This window comes from Pagrus pagrus (assembly GCF_965226575.1).
Source record: "Pagrus pagrus genome assembly, chromosome: 5".
NCBI classification, from domain to species: Eukaryota; Metazoa; Chordata; class Actinopteri; order Spariformes; family Sparidae; genus Pagrus; species Pagrus pagrus.
Window position 1 is genome coordinate 24,028,227 of NC_140189.1, and position 16,503 is coordinate 24,044,729.

Sequence of the window (16,503 nt, forward strand, 5' to 3'; positions counted from 1 at the left end):
GAAGGACAGGAGCCGAAACACAACAATATTTCTTTGGACGTTATCTCTACTGAGGATAAATGATCGTTTGGATTCAGATCTTTTGTTGCTTCAATGATGTATTTTCGACGACAGAGGGAATACGTCTGGATTCATACTCTCGTGTTTCTTTGTCTGTGTGACTGGTCTGCTTCGCAGTTATCCTACTCGATTTCCGAGGAGGTGAACAAAGGCACCGTAGTGGGAAATATTGCGAAGGATTTAAACCTCAACGTACAGGAACTAGAGACCAGGGATCTACGTATTGTTTCGAGTTACAGTAAGACATATTTTGACGTGAATTTGCGGACCGGGAGCCTCTTTGTTGACGAAAGGATAGACAGAGAGGAGCTTTGTCCCAATGTGGTAAAATGCTCGTTAAAAATACAAGCTGTTCTGAACAACCCAATGACTGCACACCGCATAGAGGTTAACGTTTTAGATATAAACGATAATTCACCTGAATTTCCCGATAAAACAAATTATTTTGATATTTACGAATCATCTTTAACAGGGGAGAGATATCTTCTCCCAATAGCAGAAGACGCAGACATAGGCAGCAACTCCGTAAAGACCTATAAGCTGAGCCAAAATGAACATTTCTCACTTGATGTGCAGAGCGGGGGGGAACACGGTGTGTCTGCTGAGTTAGTGCTGCAGAAAGCTTTAGACCGAGAGAAACAGTCGGTGATCACACTTGTCTTGACGGCTATAGATGGAGGAAAACCTCCGAGATCAGGATCATTACAAATACATATTAATGTAATAGATGTCAATGATAATATACCCACTTTTAGCAAAACTCTTTATAAAGCGCGTGTACGAGAAAATGCTGCAAAGGGAACAGTGGTAATAAAGTTAAATGCAACAGATTTAGACGAAGGCATGAACAGTAAGATCTTGTATTCGTTAATCAAACGAGGCACTGCGGATCCATCAACTATATTTGATCTAAATCCAGAAACAGGAGAGATCACTGTGAAGGGAACATTAGATTATGAAGAGACTCCTGCTTATGAAGTCAGAGTTCAAGCGATGGATCAAGGCCCCAACCCTCGTAGTGCACATGCTAAACTGCTGATAGAGATAATTGATGCGAATGACAATGCCCCAGAAATATCTGTGACGTCACTGATGACTCCAGTGAAAGAAGACGCAGAACTGGGGACAATCGTTGCTTTGGTGACAGTGAGTGATAAAGATGGAGGAAACAATGGAGTAACTAACTGTAAGGTAGTTGGCTCTGTTCCCTTTAAACTCAAGTCCAACTACAAAAATGACTATTCATTAGTAGTAGATGGACCACTGGACAGAGAAAACACTTCTCTTTACAATGTCACCATCACAGCCACAGATGAAGGAAGTCCTCCTCTGTCCAGTATCAGAGTCATCACTGTTCACGTTTCTGATGTCAATGATAATGCACCTCGATTTATGGAGCCTGTGATTAATGTTTATGTGAAAGAAAACAGTCCAACAGGCTCCGTTATTAACACAGTAACTGCCTTTGATCCTGATTTAGACAGTAATGCAAAACTGACTTATAAATTGTTGGATGGTTCTCAAAAAAATATTCCGATTTCATCAATGGTGAATATCAACTCAGAGACTGGAGATATAGTCAGTCTGCAGTCTTTTAACTTCGAGGAGTTAAAAACGTTTCAGTTTAAAGTTCAGGCCACAGACTCTGGTGTTCCTCCGCTCAGCAGCAACGTGACTGTGAACGTTTTAATACTCGATGAAAATGACAATAATCCAACAATCCTCGCGCCCTATTCTGAGCACGGCTCCGTTAACAGTGAGAGCATCCCCTATTCTGCTGAAGCGGGATACTTTGTGGCAAAGATCAGGGCTGTAGACGCAGACTCTGGATACAATGCGCTGCTTTCTTATCACCTGTCTGAGCCCAAAGGAAACAACCTCTTCCGGATCGGGACCAGCACCGGAGAAATCAGGACTAAGAGGAGAATGAGTGACAATGACCTGAAAACTCACCCCTTGGTGGTGTTGGTTTCTGATAACGGAGAACCCTCCCTGTCAGCTACTGTGTCTATTGATGTGGTGGTGGTTGAAAGCACAGCTGACATCCAGACTCAGTTCAGACATGTGCCCATAAAGGAGGAGAGCTTCTCTGATTTGAACCTGTATCTGCTGATCGCCATTGTGTCGGTGTCAGCCATCTTTCTGCTCAGTCTCATCAGTTTAATAGTTGTCAAATGCCACAGGACAGACGGCAATTTCAGCAGGTACGGTGCCCCAATGATCACCACCCACCCTGACGGGAGCTGGTCTTACTCCAAATCTACTCAGCAGTATGACGTGTGTTTCAGCTCAGACACGCTCAAGAGCGACGTAGTGGTTTTCCCCGCACCGTTTCCGCCTGTAGATGGGGAACTGATCAGTATTAACGGAGGAGACACTTTTACCCGGACTCAGACTTTACCCAACAAAGAGAAGGTAGGCTGAATTATTCCTGAATGCAAATAAAACTTAACAATGCTATCATGTAAATATAATGCAATTCATTTATTGCCTCCAGTCTCAATGTTGACAGTAGTTTTATATATTAAAACTTACGCATATAGAACATCAATCAAACATCATAAAAAGGCAACAAAATTATATCACTGACCCCCAATTTTTGAGCTTCTTGAAAACTCAGCTAATATAACTTCTTACTGCACTTTAAGGCTTATATATGTTTGCTTTACCAGAAGTAGTCACATTCCTTCTAGCCCTTTCGGTATCTATGTCACATGATCTCTACATCAGGTGGTCTGTGCCTAAATACCAGACTTCAAATATGTATTATTTTTCATTAAGTAAACAGCTACTGTGTTATGGGGAAAGGTCGATCTAGTTTATTGTTATTATCTAGATGAAGCTCTCCGTGGTGCTGAAGTACTGTTTTGTTCCATCTTGCTTTAAAACTCGCTGCGTTTAACCATGGTGAAAACATTTTATTAGTGATTTAATTGTCTCAGCTGGTACTTCACTGAACTGAAATAAGGGTTGCCATGATGCCGAGTTTGTAACCTCAGGTGTATGTAGCTGGTATCATTCTGCTGTGATTTAATCTTCCTTAAAACTGGATGAAGTGAAAAGGTGCTGTCCGTGGTTCTGGACTTCTTTGTTGACGTGGTTTCAGTGCCAATCTGTGGTGAAACAAGACTGTGTTTTTGATTAATGATTTAATATCAATGTTATAGTTATTAATTATGGCAATAACATCAAAGAAGTACATCCGAAGACATTTTTTTTATTGTTATGTTGCATATTTGACCTTTTACAATAACTCATTGTGCCACTGAAATATTTTTTTCCTTTGATTCACGATCGTAACACTCTAAATAACAAATTCAATGCCTAAGATGTAAACTTTATCACTCATGTCATTCATAGTATTTAAAAGTATCTGGGTATATAAAAAGCTAGATTGTATTTGGATACCTATCATTCACCACATGATGTCGCAGGAGACCGTAGATATGAATGTGTTTGTAAATCTAAAACTCCTCCTCTCTGTGGGAAAAAAATGAAATCGTCATCAGCCATTAGTCCACTCGCGGAAGGTGCAGTGTCGACAAGGACAGGAGCCGAAACACAACAATATTTCTTTGGACGTTAATATCTCTACTGAGGATAAATGTTCGTTTGGATCCAGATCTTTTGTTGCTTCAATTATGTATTTTCGACGACAGAGGGAATACGTCTGGATTCATACTCTCGTGTTTCTTTGTCTTTGTGACTGGTCTGCTTCGCAGTTATCCTACTCGATTTCCGAGGAGGTGAACAAAGGCACCGTAGTGGGAAATATTGCGAAGGATTTAAACCTCAACGTACAGGAACTAGAGACCCGGGAACTACGTATTGTTTCGAGTTACAGTAAGACATATTTTGACGTGAATTTGCGGACCGGGAGCCTCTTTGTTGACGAAAGGATAGACAGAGAGGAGCTTTGTCCCAATGTGCTAAAATGCTCGTTAAAAATACAAGCTGTTCTGAACAATCCGATGACTGCACACCGCATAGAGGTTAACGTTTTAGATATAAACGATAAGTCGCCTGCTTTTGTTGAAAAAACGTATTCTTTGAATATTTCCGAATCATCTTTATCGGGAGAAAGATATGTTCTTCCAGTAGCAGAAGACGCAGACATAGGCAGCAACTCCGTAAAGACCTATAAGCTGAGCCAAAATGAACATTTCTCGCTTGATGTGCAGAGCGGGGGAGAACACGGTGTGTCCGCTGAGTTAGTGCTGCAGAAAGCTTTAGACCGAGAGAAACAGTCGGTGATCACACTTGTCTTGACGGCTGTAGATGGAGGAAAACCTCCGAGATCAGGCTCATTACAAATACATGTTAATGTATTAGATGCCAATGATAATATACCCACTTTTAGCAAGACGCTTTATAAAGCGCGTGTACGAGAAAATGCTGGAAAAGGAACAGTGGTAATAAAGTTAAATGCAACAGATTTAGACGAAGGCATGAACAGTCAGATCCTGTATTCGTTTATCAAACGTGGCACTGCGGATCCATCAAATATTTTTGTTTTAAACTCAGAAACAGGAGAGATCACTGTGAAGGGAACATTAGATTATGAAGAGACTCCTGCTTATGAAGTCAGAGTACAAGCGATGGATCAAGGCACTTCTCCTCGTAGCGCACATGCCAAACTGCTGATAGAGATAATAGATGTGAATGACAATGCCCCGGAAATATCTGTGACGTCACTCATGACTCCAGTGAAAGAAGACGCAGAACTGGGGACAATCGTTGCTTTGGTGACAGTGAGTGATAAAGATGGAGGAAACAATGGAGTTACTCACTGTAAGGTAGTTGGCTCTGTTCCCTTTAAACTCAAGTCCAACTACAAAAATGACTATTCATTAGTAGTAGATGGACCACTGGACAGAGAAAACACTTCTCTTTACAATGTCACCATCACAGCCACAGATGAAGGAAGTCCTCCTCTGTCCAGTATCAGAGTCATCACTGTTCACGTTTCTGATGTCAATGATAATGCACCTCGATTTATGGAGCCTGTGATTAATGTTTATGTGAAAGAAAACAGTCCAACAGGCTCCGTTATTAACACAGTAACTGCCTTTGATCCTGATTTGGACAGTAATGCAAAACTGACTTATAAATTGTTGGATAGTTCTACAAAAAATATTCCGATTTCATCAATGGTGAATATCAACTCAGAGACTGGAGATATAGTCAGTCTGCAGTCTTTTAACTTCGAGGAGTTAAAAACGTTTCAGTTCAAAGTTCAGGCCACAGACTCTGGTGTTCCTCCGCTCAGCAGCAACGTGACTGTGAACGTTTTAATACTCGATGAAAATGACAATAATCCAACAATCCTCGCGCCCTATTCTGAGCACGGCTCCGTTAACAGTGAGAGCATCCCCTATTCTGCTGAAGCGGGATACTTTGTGGCAAAGATCAGGGCTGTAGACGCAGACTCTGGATACAATGCGCTGCTTTCTTATCACCTGTCTGAGCCCAAAGGAAACAACCTCTTCCGGATCGGGACCAGCACCGGAGAAATCAGGACTAAGAGGAGAATGAGTGACAATGACCTGAAAACTCACCCCGTGGTGGTGTTGGTTTCTGATAACGGAGAACCCTCCCTGTCAGCTACTATGTCTATTGACGTGGTGGTGGTTGAAAGCACAGCTGACATCCAGACTCAGTTCAGACATGTGCCCACAAAGGAGGAGAGTTTCTCTGATTTGAACCTGTATCTGCTGATCGCCATTGTGTCGGTGTCAGCCATCTTTCTGCTCAGTCTCATCAGTTTAATAGCTGTCAAATGCCACAGGACAGACGGCAATTTCAGCAGGTACGGTGCCCCAATGATCACCACCCACCCTGACGGGAGCTGGTCTTACTCCAAATCTACTCAGCAGTATGACGTGTGTTTCAGCTCAGACACGCTGAAGAGTGATGTAGTGGTTTTCCCCGCACCGTTTCCGCCTGTAGATGGGGAACTGATCAGTATTAACGGAGGAGACACTTATACAAGAACTCAGACTTTACCCAACAAAGAGAAGGTAGGCTATTCACCAATGTTGACCTAAAAACATGTCATTTCCTTACTGCTTATGAGTGATAGTTTGACATATTTTGATAAATATTAACGTGGAAGGTCGATCACACTTGTTGAAACTGCAACTTGTCTTTTTACGATACTGCAATTCAATGTTAGTAGGTCTGTAATTCTGCTTAACCACAAGTTGTAACATGACTTCTAAACCTTTCACAATATGTGACTCATGTTCTCTACTTGAAGTGCTCTGTGTCTCAATGCTACGCTTGAAATTGTGTTGTGAGTAAACGGCTTGTTTGTTTTAGAGGAACGGTCAAACTGGTTCAATGCTTCTGTCTCTATTGAGCTCTCCATGGTGCTGAACTTAGTTTTGTGCCATTCTGCTGTAAAACTCGCTGCTCCAAAGGCTATTGAAAACATTGAGTTAGTGATTGAATTATCTAAGCTGGTATTTACCTGAATTTAGACAGCTGAGTTGGTAACCTCATGTATCATTCTGCTGTGATCCGGTGTTACATAAAACTGAACTTAGTGAAAGGTGCTGTCCGTGGTTCTGGACTTCTGTGTTGACATTTGATTTCTGTTACATCCTGCTGGTAAATCAAACTTGTTTCTTTGATTTATAATTTATTCTGAATGTGGGACATTTAAATAGTGGCAGTTACATCCCAGAAATATATTCGAAGACATTTTCTTTATGGTTGTGTTGCATTATTTGTCCGTTACAGTAACTTATTCAGTCACTCACATAGTTTTTTCTTTAATTTTGATTCTTGGTCTTCACAATCTAAATCATAACATAGATGCTTAAATAGTTAACTTTATCCCTCATGTCATTCATAATATTTTAAATTATCAGGGTATATAAAAAGCTGGATCGTATTTTTATACCTATCATTCACCACATGATGTCGCAGGAGACCGTAGATATGAATGTGTTTGTAAATCTAAAACTCCTCCTCTCTGTGGGAAAAAAAATGAAATCGTCATCAGCCATTAGTCCACTCGCGGAAGGTGCAGTGTCGACAAGGACAGGAGCCGAAACACAACAATATTTCTTTGGACGTTTATATCTCTACTGAGGATAAATGATAGTTTGGATTCAGATCTTTTGTTGCTTCAATGATGTATTTTCCACGACAGAAGGAATACGTCTGGATTCATACTCTCGTGTTTCTTTGTCTTTGTGACTGGTCTGCTTCGCAGTTATCCTACTCGATTTCCGAGGAAGTGAACAAAGGCACCGTAGTGGGAAATATTGCGAAGGATTTAAACCTCAACGTACAGGAACTAGAGACCAGGGATCTACGTATTGTTTCGAGTTACAGTAAGAAATATTTTGACGTGAATTTGCGGACCGGGAGCCTCTTTGTTGACGAAAGGATAGACAGAGAGGAGCTTTGTCCCAATGTGCTAAAATGCTCGTTAAAAATACAAGCTGTTCTGAACAATCCGATGACTGCACACCGCATAGAAGTTAACGTTTTAGATATAAACGACAATTCACCTGCTTTTGTTGAAAAAACGTATTCTTTGGATATTTCCGAGTCATCTTTAACGGGAGAGCGATATCTTCTTCCAGTAGCAGTCGATGCAGACATAGGCAGCAACTCCGTAAAGACCTATAAGCTGAGCCAAAATGAACATTTCTCGCTTGATGTGCAGAGCGGGGGAGAACACGGTGTGTCTGCTGAGTTAGTGCTGCAGAAACCTCTAGACCGAGAGAAACAGTCGGTGATCACACTCGTCTTGACGGCTGTAGATGGAGGAAAACCTCCGAGATCAGGATCATTACAAATACATGTTAACGTCTTAGATGTCAATGATAATATACCCACTTTTAGCAAGTCGCTTTATAAAGCACGTGTACATGAAAATGCTGCACACGGAACAGTGGTAATAAAGTTAAATGCAACAGATTTAGATGAGGGTACAAACGGTAAGATCTTGTATTCTTTGATCAAACGAGGAAATATTGATGCGTCAAATAATTTCGATCTAAATGCAGAAACAGGAGAGATCACTGTGAAGGGGACATTAGACTACGAAGAGACTCCTGCTTATGAAGTCAGAGTTCAAGCAAGAGATCAAGGCACTTCTCCTCGTAGCGCACATGCTAAACTACTAATAGAGATAATTGATGTGAATGACAATGCCCCAGAAATATCTGTGACGTCACTCATGACTCCAGTGAAAGAAGACGCAGAACTGGGGACAATCGTTGCTTTGGTGACAGTGAGTGATAAAGATGGAGGAAACAATGGAGTAACTAACTGTAAGGTAGTTGGCTCTCTTCCCTTTAAACTCAAGTCCAACTACAAAAATGATTATTCATTAGTAGTAGATGGACCACTGGACAGAGAAAACACTTCTCTTTACAATGTCACCATCACAGCCACAGATGAAGGAAGTCCTCCTCTGTCCAGTATCAGAGTCATCACTGTTCACGTTTCTGATGTCAATGATAATGCACCTCGATTTATGGAGCCTGTGATTAATGTTTATGTGAAAGAAAACAGCCCAACAGGCTCCGTTATTAACACAGTAACTGCCTTTGATCCTGATTTGGACAGTAATGCAAAACTGACTTATAAATTGTTGGATAGTTCCACAAAAAATATTCCCATTTCATCGATGGTGAACATCAACTCAGAGACTGGAGATATAGTCAGTCTGCAGTCTTTTAACTTCGAGGAGTTAAAAACGTTTCAGTTTAAAGTTCAGGCCACAGACTCTGGTGTTCCTCCGCTCAGCAGCAACGTGACTGTGAACGTTTTAATACTTGATGAAAATGACAATAATCCAACAATTCTCGCGCCCTATTCTGAGCACGGCTCTGTTAACAGTGAGAGCATCCCCTATTCTGCTGAAGCGGGATACTTTGTGGCAAAGATCAGGGCTGTAGACGCAGACTCTGGATACAATGCGCTGCTTTCGTATCACCTGTCTGAGCCCAAAGGAAACAACCTCTTCCGGATCGGAACCAGCACCGGAGAAATCAGGACTAAGAGGAGAATGAGTGACAATGACCTGAAAACTCACCCCTTGGTGGTGTTGGTTTCTGATAACGGAGAACCCTCCCTGTCAGCTACTGTGTCTATTGACGTGGTGGTGGTTGAAAGCACAGCTGACATCCAGACTCAGTTCAGACATGTGCCCACAAAGGAGGAGAGCTTCTCTGATTTGAACCTGTATCTGCTGATCGCCATTGTGTCGGTGTCAGCCATCTTTCTGCTCAGTCTCATCAGTTTAATAGCTGTCAAATGCCACAGGACAGATGGCAGTTTCAGCAGGTACGGTGCCCCAATGATCACCACCCACCCTGACGGGAGCTGGTCTTACTCCAAATCTACTCAGCAGTATGACGTGTGTTTCAGCTCAGACACGCTGAAGAGTGACGTAGTGGTTTTCCCCGCACCGTTTCCGCCGGTAGATGGGGAACTGATCAGTATAAACGGAGGAGACACTTTTACCAGAACTCAGACTTTACCCAACAAAGAGAAGGTAGGCTATTCACCAATGTTGACCTAAAAACATGTCATTTCCTCACTGCTTATGAGTGATAGTTTGACGTATTTTGATAAATATTAACGTAGAAAGTCGATCACACTTGTTGAAACTGCAACTTGTCTTTTTACGATACTGCAATTCAATGTTAGTAGGTCTGTAATTCTGCTTAACCACAAGTTGTAACATGACTTCCAACCCTTTCACAATATGTGACTCATGTTCTCTACTTGAAGTGCTCTGTGTCTCAATGCTACGCTTCAAATTGTGTTGTGAGTACATAGCTTGTTTGTTTTAGAGGAACGGTCAAACTGGTTCAATGCTACTGTCTCTATTGAGCTCTCCATGGTGCTGAATTTAGTTTTGTGCCATTCTGCTGCAAAACTTGCTGCTCCAAAGGCTATTGAAAACATTGAGTTAGTGATTGAATTATCTAAGCTGGTATTTACCTGAATTTAGACAGCTGAGTTTGTAACCTCATGTGTATGACTTGTATCATTCTGCTGTGATCCGGTGTTACATAAAACTGAACTTAGTGAAAGGTGCTGTCCCTGGTTCTGGACTTCTGTGTTGACATTTGATTTCTGTTACATCCTGCTGGTAAATCAAACTTGTTTCTTTGATTTATAATTTATTCTGAATGTGAGACATTTAAATAATGGCAGTTACATGCAAGAAATATATTCGAAGTCATTTTCTTTATGGTTGTGTTGCATTATTTGTCCTTTACAGTAACTTATTCAGTCACTCACACAGTTTTTTCTTTAATTTTGATTATTGGTCTTCACAATCTATATCATAACATAGATGCTTAAATAGTGAACTTTATCACTCATGTCATTCATAATATTTTAAATTATCAGGGTATGTGAAAAGCTGGATCGTATTTTTATACCTATCATTCACCACATGATGTCGCAGGAGACCGTAGATATGAATGTGTTTGTAAATCTAAAACTCCTCCTCTCTGTGGGAAAAAAATGAAATCGTCATCAGCCATTAGTCCACTCGCGGAAGGTGCAGTGTCGAGAAGGACAGGAGCCGAAACACAACAATATTTCTTTGGACGTTAAAATCTCTACTGAGGATAAATGATCGTTTGGATTCAGATCTTTTGTTGCTTCAATGATGTATTTTCGACGACAGAAGGAATACGTCTGGATTCACATTCTCGTGTTTCTTTGTCTTTGTGACTGGTCTGCTTCGCAGTTATCCTACTCGATTTCCGAGGAGGTGAACAAAGGCACCGTAGTGGGAAACATTGCGAAGGATTTAAACCTCAACATTCAGGAACTAGAGACCAGGGATCTACGTATTGTTTCGAGTTACAGTAAGACATATTTTGACGTGAATTTGCGGACCGGGAACCTCTTTGTGGACGAAAGGATAGACAGAGAGGAGCTTTGTCCCAATGTGGTAAAATGCTCGTTAAAAATACAAGCTGTTCTGAACAATCCGATGACTGCACACCGCATAGAGGTTAACGTTTTAGATATAAACGATAATTCGCCTGCATTTGATGAAAAAACGTATTCTTTGAATATTTCCGAGTCATCTTTAACGGGAGAGCGATATCTTCTCCCAGTAGCAGAAGATGCAGACATAGGCAGCAACTCCGTAAAGACCTATAAGCTGAGCCAAAATGAATATTTCTCGCTTGATGTGCAGAGCGGTGGAGAACACGGTGTGTCTGCTGAGTTAGTGCTGCAGAAAGCTTTAGACCGAGAGAAACAGTCGGTGATCACAATCGTCTTGACGGCTGTAGATGGAGGTAAACCTCCGAGATCAGGATCATTACAAATACATGTCAATGTATTAGATGTCAATGATAATATACCAACTTTTAGCAAATCGCTTTATAAAGCGCGTGTACGTGAAAATGCTTCACACGGAACAGTGGTTATAAAGTTAAATGCAACAGATTTAGACGAAGGCATGAACAGTAAGATCGTATATTCCTTGATGAAACGAAGCAATACGGATCGATCAAATGTTTTTGATCTAAATGCAGAAACAGGAGAGATCACTGTGAAGGGAACATTAGATTATGAAGAGACTCCTGCTTATGAAGTCAGAGTTCAAGCAAGAGATCAAGGCACTTCTCCTCGTAGCGCACATGCTAAACTACTGATAGAGATAATTGATGTGAATGACAATGCCCCAGAAATATCTGTGACGTCACTCATGACTCCAGTGAAAGAAGACGCAGAAATGGGGACAATCGTTGCTTTGGTGACAGTGAGTGATAAAGATGGAGGAAACAATGGAGTAACTAACTGTAAGGTAGTTGGCTCTGTTCCCTTTAAACTCAAGTCCAACTACAAAAATGACTATTCATTAGTAGTAGATGGACCACTGGACAGAGAAAACACTTCTCTTTACAATGTCACCATCACAGCCACAGATGAAGGAAGTCCTCCTCTGTCCAGTATCAGAGTCATCACTGTTCAAGTCTCTGATGTCAATGATAATGCACCTCGATTTATGGAGCCTGTGATTAATGTTTATGTGAAAGAAAACAGCCCAACAGGCTCCGTTATTAACACAGTGACTGCCTTTGATCCTGATTTGGACAGTAATGCAAAACTGACTTATAAATTGTTGGATAGTTCTACAAAAAATATTCCAATTTCATCAATGGTGAATATCAACTCAGAAACTGGAGATATAGTCAGTCTGCAGTCTTTTAACTTCGAGGAGTTAAAAACGTTTCAGTTTAAAGTTCAGGCCACAGACTCTGGTGTCCCTCCGCTCAGCAGCAACGTGACTGTGAACGTTTTAATACTCGATGAAAATGACAATAATCCAACAATCCTCGCGCCCTATTCTGAGCACGGCTCCGTTAACAGTGAGAACATCCCCTATTCTGCTGAAGCGGGATACTTTGTGGCAAAGATCAGGGCTGTAGACGCAGACTCTGGATACAATGCGCTGCTTTCTTATCAACTGTCTGAGCCCAAAGGTAACAACCTCTTCCGGATCGGAACCAGCACCGGAGAGATCAGGACTAAGAGGAGAATGAGTGACAATGACCTGAAAACTCACCCCTTGGTGGTGTTGGTTTCTGATAACGGAGAACCCTCCCTGTCAGCTACTGTGTCTATTGACGTGGTGGTGGTTGAAAGCACAGCTGACATCCAGACTCAGTTCAGACATGTGCCCATAAAGGAGGAGAGCTTCTCTGATTTGAACCTGTATCTGCTGATCGCCATTGTGTCGGTGTCAGCCATCTTTCTGCTCAGTCTCATCAGTTTAATAGCTGTCAAATGCCACAGGACAGACGGCAGTTTCAGCAGGTACGGCGCCCCAATGATCACCACCCACCCTGACGGGAGCTGGTCTTACTCCAAATCTACTCAGCAGTATGACGTGTGTTTCAGCTCAGACACGCTCAAGAGTGATGTAGTGGTTTTCCCCGCACCGTTTCCGCCTGTAGATGCGGAACTGATCAGTATTAACGGAGGGGACACTTTTACCCGGACTCAAACTTTACCTAATAAAGACAAGGTGAGTTGTTTGCAGCCTTTCAATCCCTTTTAAACGTGTGAAAAGCCCACGAGGAGCTACATTTCCTGTTCTGAGTGTCCTAGTTTTTAGTAGTCTGTCGACAAATATTGTCTCTTGCATTCGCGTATCCCAAAGGCCTACAATATGGCAGAAATGTGCATGATTAAGACAATCCAGTACATGTTTTTTACATAACTTTGCATTCAAACAGATAAATGAATGGTAAAAGTTGGCAATATCCTGCAAGTGAGTTTGTATGGCGCTCTCCGTGGTGCTGAAATCTTTGTCCTCTTGGGTTACCAGTCCAAAAACTCTGGCGTGACAGCTTTGAATCATGCAATCATTACTTTTTTTACAGTCACTTAAAGCTGTGAATTAGCAGGGTCTTCAGACATCTTGGTTTTTAAGTTGAAACTGATGAAAATCCATTTCGTTTACTACGTCCTGAACTGCCTGCAAACATCAGACCGTGATAGTACTGTTGAAAATTGTCACTGACTATCTACACGTAGAATATTGTCCATGCCTTTGGACACGTCTTGAACATATTTTTGATTTGCTTCCCATGTGATATATTAGGGGGTCACTGTCATTTGTCTTCAGTAATCTACGAATATTTAGCGTGATTTTTCCTCAAAGTTGTGTTCATAACCCGATTTAAAACTTTAAAGAACCCAGTGTCAGACATAGAGTATATTACTTGTTATTTTATATTTTCATATCTAAGTTGTAACGCGTGGGGTCGCTGCTGACCACATCTTTTTGTGAGCTCGGTGTTTTCAGTCTCCTCCCTTCCGAGTGAAGCGTCACCAGACTGCGAGTGCTTTGTGAGAGGAACACGGGTGGCGATGAAAAGGAGAGGAGTCGAGTGGATGGGATTAAAAATGTTGGCCGATCGAGTGTCGCTTTATGGATAAATACATTTTGCATGTCGTGAGCTTCTTTTGAACCAGCGATGGGCAGTGGAAGGAATAACGAAATTCTCTGTTGGCTGTTTATCCTGTTTGTATCTGACTGGACCGCTGCTCAGATATCCTTTTCTGTTTCCGAGGAGGTGGACAAAGGGACTGTGGTGGGAAATCTCGCAAAGAATCTTAATGTCAACGTCAGAGACCTGCAAACGAGGAATCTAAATATCGTGTCTGGATACAGTAAGAAATATTTCGAGGCAAATTTCAAAACGGGGGATCTTGTTGTCAATGAGCGAATAGACCGCGAGGAGCTTTGTCCAAACGCTGTGAAATGCACGCTAAACTTAGAGGCCATACTGAGCGATCCTATGGTACTCCACCGCATTGAGGTGGTCATTGTTGATTTAAATGACAATGCACCTACCTTCGTGGAGAAGTCATATTCACTTAACATATCTGAATTCTCACCTGCGGGCGAACGCTTTTTGCTTCCCCTGGCTATTGATGCAGACACGGGAAGCAATTCAGTAAAGACTTATAGGCTGAGTCAGAATGAGTACTTCTCCCTAGATGTACAGAGCGGTAGTGAACACAGTGTATCTGCTGAGTTGGTGCAGCTGAAAGCTTTGGATCGTGAAAAACAAGCTGTTATTAAACTAACGCTGACAGCGGTAGATGGAGGGAAGCCTCCTAAAACAGGAAGCTTACACATAAATGTAAATGTTCTGGACGCCAATGATAACACGCCGTCATTCAGTAAAACACTCTACAAGGCACGGGTAAATGAAAATGCGATAGCTGGATCATTAGTGATTCAAGTGAGTGCCACAGATTTAGATGAAGGGGACAACGGGAGGGTTATTTATTCTTTTGTCAAGCGTGGAAACTTCAATCCTGCAGATGTGTTTTTAATAAACGCAGAGAGTGGGGAGATCACGGTAAAGGGTAATTTGGACTACGAAGCACAGCCAGCATATGAAATCCATGTTAAAGCAACGGACCAAGGGGGTTTGCCCCGGAGTGCAAATGGAAAGCTGCTGGTGGAGGTAGTTGATGTGAACGACAATGCCCCAGAAATCGTGGTGACGTCACTCATGAATCCCGTTAAAGAAGACGCTGAGATAGGAAGCGTTGTCGCTTCAGTGACAGTGACTGATAAAGATGGAGGAAAAAACGGCCAAACTCACTGTAAACTCATTGGCTCTGCGCCTTTTAAGCTCAATTCCAATTATAAAAATTATTACTCTTTAGTTGTAGACGGACCTCTTGACAGAGAAGCGTGCTCTTCCTATAATGTGACGATTGCAGCTGCTGATGAAGGGACCCCACCTCTCTCCAGCACCGGCGTCATTACTGTTCAGGTTTCTGATGTCAATGATAACGCGCCCGTTTTCCCTGAACCCGTGATTAATATTTATGTAAGAGAAAACAGTCCTGTTGGAGCACGTATCTACACAATAACTGCAGTCGATCCTGATATAAATGAAAACGCTAGAGTGACATATGCATTAGAAGGTGATTCAAAAACTATTCCTATAACATCTGTTGTAAACATCAACTCAGAGACTGGAGATATAGTCAGTCTGCAGTCTTTTAATTATGAGGAGACAAAAACGTTTCAGTTTAAAGTTCAGGCCACAGACTCTGGTGTTCCTCCGCTCAGCAGCAACGTGACTGTGAACGTTTTAATACTCGATGAAAATGACAATAATCCAACAATTCTCGCGCCCTATTCTGAGCACGGCTCCGTTAACAGTGAGAGCATCCCCTATTCTGCTGAAGCGGGATACTTTGTGGCAAAGATCAGGGCTGTAGACGCAGACTCTGGATACAATGCGCTGCTTTCGTATCACCTGTCTGAACCCAAAGGAAACAACCTCTTCCGGATCGGAACCAGCACCGGAGAGATCAGGACTAAGAGGAGAATGAGTGACAATGACCTGAAAACTCATCCCTTGGTGGTGTTGGTTTCTGATAACGGAGAACCCTCCCTGTCAGCTACTATGTCTATTGATGTGGTGGTGGTTGAAAGCACAGCTGACATCCAGACTCAGTTCAGACATGTGCCCGTAAAGGAGGAGAGTTTCTCTGATTTGAACCTGTATCTGCTGATCGCCATTGTGTCGGTGTCAGCCATCTTTCTGCTCAGTCTCATCAGTTTAATAGCTGTCAAATGCCACAGGACAGATGGCAATTTCAGCAGGTACGGTGCCCCCATGATCACCACCCACCCTGACGGGAGCTGGTCTTACTCCAAATCTACTCAGCAGTATGACGTGTGTTTCAGCTCAGACACGCTGAAGAGTGACGTAGTGGTTTTCCCCGCACCGTTTCCGCCTGTAGATGGGGAACTGATCAGTATAAACGGGGGAGACACTTTCACAAGAACTCAGACTTTACCCAACAAGGAGAAGGTGAGTTGGTTGTAACTTAAGAGTCGATTTTGGGAAATATTTTATCTACAGTTGTGAAAGCAACGTGATACAAAGTGGCACTTTGCCG

The 16,503-nt window shown here is 42.1% G+C and overlaps 1 protein-coding gene across 18 annotated transcripts in view; it reads left to right on the plus strand.

The window, feature by feature from the left end:
* Positions 1-16,503, plus strand: part of LOC311257655 (protocadherin alpha-C2-like) — a 172,652-nt gene that overhangs the window by 116,828 nt on the left and 39,321 nt on the right. Inside the window, exon 1 of one of the 18 annotated variants that reach the window (XM_084353427.1) lies at positions 78-2,475. The exons of 13 other annotated variants lie outside the window; for them this stretch is intronic. In XM_084353427.1, the coding sequence (XP_084209553.1) occupies positions 94-2,475 (2,382 nt within the window). In that variant the 5' untranslated portion in view covers positions 78-93. Of the gene's footprint in view, positions 1-77; positions 2,476-3,592; positions 6,081-7,159; positions 9,581-10,603; positions 13,091-13,929; positions 16,416-16,503 lie in introns of those variants that run through there. 4 more of the 18 variants (XM_084353429.1, XM_084353425.1, XM_084353426.1 and 1 more) reach the window with 4 other exon arrangements.